Source organism: Chrysochloris asiatica, unplaced genomic scaffold (genome assembly GCF_000296735.1).
Source record: "Chrysochloris asiatica unplaced genomic scaffold, ChrAsi1.0 scaffold00127, whole genome shotgun sequence".
Classification (NCBI taxonomy): Eukaryota; Metazoa; Chordata; class Mammalia; order Afrosoricida; family Chrysochloridae; genus Chrysochloris; species Chrysochloris asiatica.
This window is the reverse complement of record NW_006408645.1, coordinates 5,305,958-5,313,317: the sequence shown is the minus strand read 5'-3', so window position 1 is coordinate 5,313,317 and position 7,360 is coordinate 5,305,958. Positions and strand designations below refer to the sequence as shown.

Genomic DNA, 7,360 nt, shown 5'->3' with positions numbered 1-7,360 from the left:
GAGTCAGTTCTGACTCACAATGACCGTTTATAGGGTTTATGAAGAGCGGCTGGTGAGTTTAAACCTCCAACCTACAAAAGGACTGAACTGAAAACTGATTGCTCTATAAGGCTTCACTAACTTCACAATAAAAAGTTAGAGAATAAAAAAAAAAGAAAGAAAGAGCATACATAATTGCAGAGAAATGCACCCAGCATTCTTAGCCATCCATCTCAATTTTCAAGCATTAATATGGACAACCTAGACACAACATATGTTGGAGAAAATTCATTAATGTGAAGGAGAAGTCACAAGATAAACAAGAGACTAATCCTGGAGAAACAAATCATTCAATAAAGAGAAGAAATACTTTTAAAATACATATACTGTAATATCTTCAGTAAGATATATTATAACATTGCATCCATAATAAAAAACGATCTGGACTCCTGGCATGGTAGATCACCACGGGACTGTGAACCACAAAGTCGGCAGCTGAAACCTACCAACTGCTCCAGGGTTGCTATGAGTCAGAGCCAACTTGAAGGCACTAACCAACATCAACAGAAAGTGATGGATGTGGAGAGGAAACTTTCAGAGAATAATAAATAATTCTTGGAAATAAATTTTTTTTATATCTTAATAAATTCTCTGTTATGCTAGGTGATACAACAGACATGGCTAAATACAAAATATGTGATTAGGAAACTAATTTTTCTGAAGTGAAACCTGAATCTTCAGATTGTACAGTTCCGGTAAGGACTTGAATTGTTGTTGTTAGGTGCTGGCGAGTCAGTTCTGACTTGGAGCAACCCCATATAGGGTTTGCAAGAGTGAGCGGCTCGTGAGCTTGAACTGCTAGTCTTGTGGTTCAAATCAACCTTGCAGTCCAGCACATTAACCTGCAGCGCCACACCAGGACTCCAAGTGCTGAACAGGAGGGAGTTAAACACACATCCACACATGTGCACACATATATCTGAACATGAAAATAAAACAAAATGTGGTTAAAAAAAAACATCTGCAGTGTAATCTTAACTACATCCATCCTTATAGAGAGTGGGGTACTTTCACCATAATTGTTGGGTTTTAATTAATAAAAACTTGTACAGTGACAAACAAACAAACAAAAAACTGCCCCATGAACAAAAGTAGCATTAAAAAAGCACATATATCAAGAGGGAGCCTAGCTCCAGATGGGGAAGGGGTAGACAGAACTTCAACTGAATGATTTCCAATCTGTTGGGACTGGGCTGGCAAAAGGAAATGGGGATAAGACTCTTCTGGTACAACAGTGAATAATTCCCATCAGGACTGACTGTGAGGGTCGGAAATGTAGAGGTAGATTCTTTTGACAAAAGGAGGGGAGTGATTGATTTTGCAGCCCAAGAACAGAGATCCCTGGGACCATAAAGTAAGAAGAGCAGAGAACATGACCCTACCCAGAGAGGCAGTAAAGCCAGGCATGGAGACAAAGATGATGACGTGGACAGATGGAGTGGCTGGCGACGTGGGACTCAGGGAAGGAGAGGGGCTGTTTGCTGACAGCCAGGGGGGTGGGCCTGTGGGGTGTATCATTTGGTTATTTGATGATGCCTGGAAGGGATTGTAATCATTGCAATGAAATGAAAAATGATAGGATAAATGTGAAGCTGACGTGGGACAGAGGTAAATAATGATGTATGCACAACCTTGGGACAACAGGGCTCTGGGATACAGGGATTGAGACATAGTTGGAATGGACAAAAGGGGGGAAATAATGTTAAGATGCTTGGATGTCTTTTGAATCTTGGCTTCCCTGACATACTATTATAAAATAGACACTTGAGGGGGAGAGAAAGGAATAGCCAGAAATATCATGATAGAAATATTGTAAATCTGTCTTCTGCCTATAACTGATTGGAATACCTAAAATGGGGCTACAACTTGCCCAGGGAAGGAGGCTTCCTGTGGAGCCTCTGCATTATATAAGACCATAGGTGGAATCCTGAACAGCATCCAAAATCTTCTGAGCTAGAAAATCTCCATTTGAAAGGACAACAGACCAGCCTGGAGCAGCTAGATCAGAAGATACTTCTTGAAAGAAAGACCCCAACAGGAAAAATACAAAACAATATAGGCAGACTGACTGATTATTACAAGAACAAGCAAGGTGCTTGCCCAGGAGACATCAAGGCAAGTGGTTGGTCCCCTCAGGGCAGACCTCCTTCTAAGACTAAATGGGAATACATGCTCTGATTGGTGACCACGTTCGTCACCGACAAGGGAAAGTGAGGGAAAAACAGCAATGAAGCTGCAAGCTAAGCCCTACAATGTTCAATAGACTCCTGTGAACCCAGGTGGAGACCTGGTTGGCCAGCAGTGTGGCAAGCCCTGGGGATTCCTGGGCCCAGGGTCAGTGACATAGCCACAGAGGACAAGAGTGGAGAGTGAAGCGTCTAGCTTATAAGAACAGAGGGCATATGCATAAGAACATCCACACTTGCAGATAATACCCACTTGACCTGGCTTCAGTGACTGGATAATCAGAGCTCAACTAGAAGAAAGAAGAGGGGGAAAAAAGAATTTGATGAACTTGATCTACACTTATGGATGCAGTAGCTCAAAAAAGGGAACAAATCTTTACAGCAAGGATCTTTCCCACCCCCTCCATACACAGAGTAGACAGGAATGGGCAACTTGGACATTGGCTACCAAAAAGGGGTGAGGGGTGGGGGCTACAAAGGCAAGAAGTGACTGGCTTACAAGCTTTCAAGAGGGAACCTAGATCCAGAGGGCCTGGAGGAAGGTAGAATCTCCACTGAGGATTATCCAATCTGTCTAGTCGGGGCTGATGAAAGGAGATGTTGATGGGTATCTTGTGATACAATAGAGAATAATTGTTATTAGGACTAAGTGTGAGGGTTGGGAATGTAAAGTTACCCATTTTGTAGCAAGGAGGGGAGTAATTAACTTTGCAGTCTAGGAGGGAAGGTCCCTGGGACCACCAAGGGAGAAAAGCTGAGAGCAAAACCCTACCCAGAGAAGCAGTGATGCCAGAGATGGAGGCAGAGACGATGATGGAGAGATGGAGCAGCTGGGGACTTTAGACCCAGAGAGAGAGAGGGGCTGTGTACTGATGGCCGGAGGTGGCTTGCAGGGTGTACCCTTTGGTTGGTTGATGATGCATGGAGGAGATTGTAACCATGGCAAGAAAATGATATATGATAGGAGGAATGTAAAGTAATGTTCTCCCATGTAAACTATCACATAATTCACAATAAAACATTAAAAAATAATAAAATTGGTTTAAGCAGCAGGAGCCCATCTAAGAACGGCAGAGTGGTGCAGTGGAAGTATGGTAGTAGCTGGCTGTGTGCCGTGGAGTCAGTTCTGACTCATAGCGACCCTGTAGAGGGTTTCTGAGGCTGTAAATCTTTACAGGAGCAGAATGCCTCATCTTTCTCCCATGGAACAGCTGGTAGTTTCAAACTGCTGACCTTGCGGTTCACAGCCCGATTCATAACCACTACACTACCAGAGCTCCTCTGGTATGCTGAGCCCATAATCCAGTGGCTAGCATCTTCGGCTAACACTTTTGGATTCCTGGTGTGGTGTTGCAGGGTAGGAACTGTACTGCTAACCACAGGGTCAGTGGTTCAAATAAACCAGCTGCTCCTTGGAAACCCTTCAAAGGGTTGATAAGAGTCAGAACCAAATCAATAGCACTTAACAATAACCAATGTAAAAAAAGTATCACTGTACTTATAAGCATATTTAAAACATAGTTCTTAGTATTTTTAATCTAAAAATAAAATAAAAGCACACGCAAGTCTCAAATTAAGCTCAAGCAATTCTTGATGAATAATATAAACACACACTTGTGTGTATCAATCTAGAAATAAAATTCCAGATTATGCTAACACAAAAAGAGATAGGCAAGAAAAGTAGAGATAACTAGAAATATGACAAGTTTCTATAAGATTCTGAAAAATCCAAGTAATGACTAATTCTAAATGTTGATAGTGCATAAAAGAAAAAGCAAAGTACGAGAACATATATGCATGCAGGCATCGAGTCCTGGTATGGTGCTGTGGGATAAGTGCAGACAGTAAGGTCAATTTGAACCGCAAGGTTGGCTGTTCAAACTCACAAGCCACTCCTCAAAAACCCTGTACAGGGTTGCTATGAGTCGGAACTGTTAAGTCCGATGGCCCTTAACAACAACATACGCATGCATGTGAACGTATAAATGTAAGTGCATAGAAAAGGGTCTCGATAATACATAGAAATCCACTAGTAGTGATTACTTGGGCAGAAAATGTAGGGAAACTTGTACCTTGAAACTCATAAACTTAAAAATTTTGGTGACTTATATAATCTAAATATGATTATTTGAAATTACATGTAAACAATTAAAGCTAATGAATAAAAGGTAATGTAGAAAAATAAAGCTAAGATTATTTTTTTAAATGTGTTGTTAGGTGCCGTTGAGTCGATTCCAACTCATAGCAACCCTGTACAGGGTTTCCGAGGAGCAGCTGTTGAGCTTGAACCACCAGCCTTGCAGTTCAAACCAATTTTGCAGTCAAGTGCATTAATCTGCAGCGCCACACCAAGATTCCATTTTTTAAAATAAAGTCCCTCCATTATGCTTGCTCTCAATGTTGTTGGTATCAAGTGCCATTGAGTCAGTTTCTACTCACTGTGACCTGTATGGAGTTTCCAAGTCTTTAAATCTTTGCATGAGAAGAAAGTCCAGCTTTTTCCTATGGAAGTTTTTCCTATGGTGGGTTCAAACTGGCAACTTTGTGGTACTCAGTCCAGTGCTTATCATATGGAGCCACTATGCTCCCTACTTTAAGTGTATATAACAAGGCTATTTTCAGGAATGGGTAAACCTTGTACAAGTCATTTCTATTTGTTTTAAGATTGTTTAAATAAGTGAAAAACTATTACCTCTGACTTTTAAGAATCTTTTGTTCTCTTTTTCCCCACCCAACTCATTCACTCTTTTTCCCCATTCCCATCCAACTCATCCACTCTCCATTTAGGCCAGGAGACTTGATTACTGTTCTAGAGGATTCCAATGAAGACTGGTGGAAAGTAAGTTTTTATCTTGTAAAAATTTATTTGGAAAATTTAATTATAATAAATGCTACAACTGTGGATATGTGCCTCCTTTTCCTTTCAGGGGAAAATTCAAGACAGGACTGGCTTTTTCCCAGCCAATTTTGTTCAGAGAGTACAAGAAGATGAGAAGATTTTTAGATGTGTTAGAACCTTCATTGGATGTAAAGAACAGGGACAGATAACACTGAAAGAAAATCAGGTAAGTAAAGTAGACAAACTCGTATAAAATTTGTCCAGAATATCACAGTCATTTTAATAAATGTGAATTCACCTTGGGAAAAGATATACTTATTCCAATGATATTAGTGTACTAGAATCAAAACATGTAAAACCAAACTCTTAAGAAGCTCACTGGGTGGTTATTTGTTCACAGAAGGAATTATATATAACATCATAGTGGATCTGTGAGAACATCTGGCCCCAACTGGGTACCCCTTCTGAGTACTGCTGGTCTCTAATGTGGGGAGCTACTCTTATCTGGGATTTATACTCTTCTCCACCAACATGTGCCTAAGTCCTTCTTAGATCTTGGAAATACATTGCTGCGATTTCTACCTGTATTCCGTGGTTCACAGCATTTGTTTGCAGTTGCAAAGACTTTTCTCAGGTCTCCTTGTACTGTTCTGCTTGTTCACTGAAACCCATGACATCATCAGATGTAAGACATAGGGAACCAGGTCACTATCTCAGGCCCAAGCCCTGCACATCTCCTTATATCTAATCTATCTGGCACCATCTTGCTTCAGTGCCATGTGGAATGTGAAATTCTCTATGATGTCTGTTTTTGGAGGATCGAGAAAAGAACCCCCTACATCCATATGTCTTCAAGCTCCTTGTTTCATGCTCTTCTACCTTACCCCTGACTCGTTGACACAGACATTCGCAGAAATGGAACACTCACTATTCAGTCTTTGTCCTACTCTCCCTCTCTTTGTGATCTCCCAGCAGAGAGATTCTTCTCTGAATGAAACTGCCATCATTCCATATCCTTCATCATCACCGGACTGTGCAAAAGTAAAGTAAGATGCCCAGGCCAGTTTTCTCATGATATACATAGAAAAGATTTTAGAAATTGGTGACACATTTTCTCTCCCAATATAGTCTCACAATGGATTTCAACTTTCAATTTTGGAAGCCAAAACATGAATATTGTGTCTTTACCTGTCTACCTTGATGCTAGGATAATTCTAATACATCTCATGGCAGTGAATGCCTCTGGTTGAATTGGGTGTGTCTTACCCTATGAGGAATTACAAATTGAAAAATGTATTAATGTATTTAATATTATTCCTACTCAATAGAATTTCCCAAAGCACATCTTGAGTGACTCTTTTGGAGTTGCCTTCAAAGGTAGTTAGTTGGCTCCCAATGACTTATCACTTTCAAAAAAACAAATACACCTTCAAAGAATAAAGTTTTAACTTTATAACTATTCAGTTGGGCAATGAGTAAAGTAGACTGTAGAAGAATTGATCCATTTGAGTTATAGTGAGTGTTGGAAGAGAATATTAAAAGTACCATGGAATGCCAAAAGAACATACAAATTGGTGTCGGAAGAAGTACAGCCAGAGTGCTCCTCAGAAGCCAAGATGGAGAGACTTCGTCTCTTAGATTTCAGACATATTGTCAGAAGGGGTTAGTCCCAGGAGAAAGACATCATACTTGCTAGAGTGGAGGGTCAGTGAAAAAGAGAAAGCTCCCAGCGAGATGGATTGGCATTGTGACAGCAGCAATTAGCTCAAGCATAGCAACAACTATGAGGTTGGTGCAGAACTGTCAGCATTTCATACTGTTGTGCACAGGGTGTCTTTGAGTCAGTACCAACTTGACAACCCCTAACAACAATAATAGAATAGTGGTTACGAGTCAAGCTACTAACCTCAAGGTCAGCAGTTCAAAACTACCAGTGGTTTCGCGGGAGAAAGTTGAAGCTTTCTGCTCCTGTAAAGATATACAGCCTTAGAAACCCTCTACAGGGTCGCTATTGGTCAGAACTGACTGGACAGCACTTACCAACAATAATAACTGGTCAACGGAATCTGTGAGAAAGAAAACGAAAAATTCTAATGGGAAGAAAAAGTGTTTTAAATCTCCCTTGTTTTCAAAGAAATAAAAAGTAAGTGAAAAGGAGGAACCAGTAAATTTGAACGTTAATTTCCCTGTATTATTAACCAAGATGAGTGTGGTGGTGGTGATTATGTGCCATGGAGTTAGTTCCGACTCATAGCGACCCTGTAAAGGGTTTCCAAGACTGTCAATCTTTACGGAA

General features: G+C 40.6%; 1 protein-coding gene across 1 annotated transcript in view; it reads left to right on the top strand.

The window, feature by feature from the left end:
* STAC (SH3 and cysteine rich domain) overlaps positions 1–7,360 on the top strand; it is a 271,988-nt gene that overhangs the window by 244,959 nt on the left and 19,669 nt on the right. The window contains exons 9-10 of the mRNA XM_006869168.1: positions 5,013–5,064; positions 5,153–5,290. Of these exons, the coding sequence (XP_006869230.1) occupies positions 5,013–5,064; positions 5,153–5,290 (190 nt within the window). The remainder of the gene's footprint in view (positions 1–5,012; positions 5,065–5,152; positions 5,291–7,360) is intronic.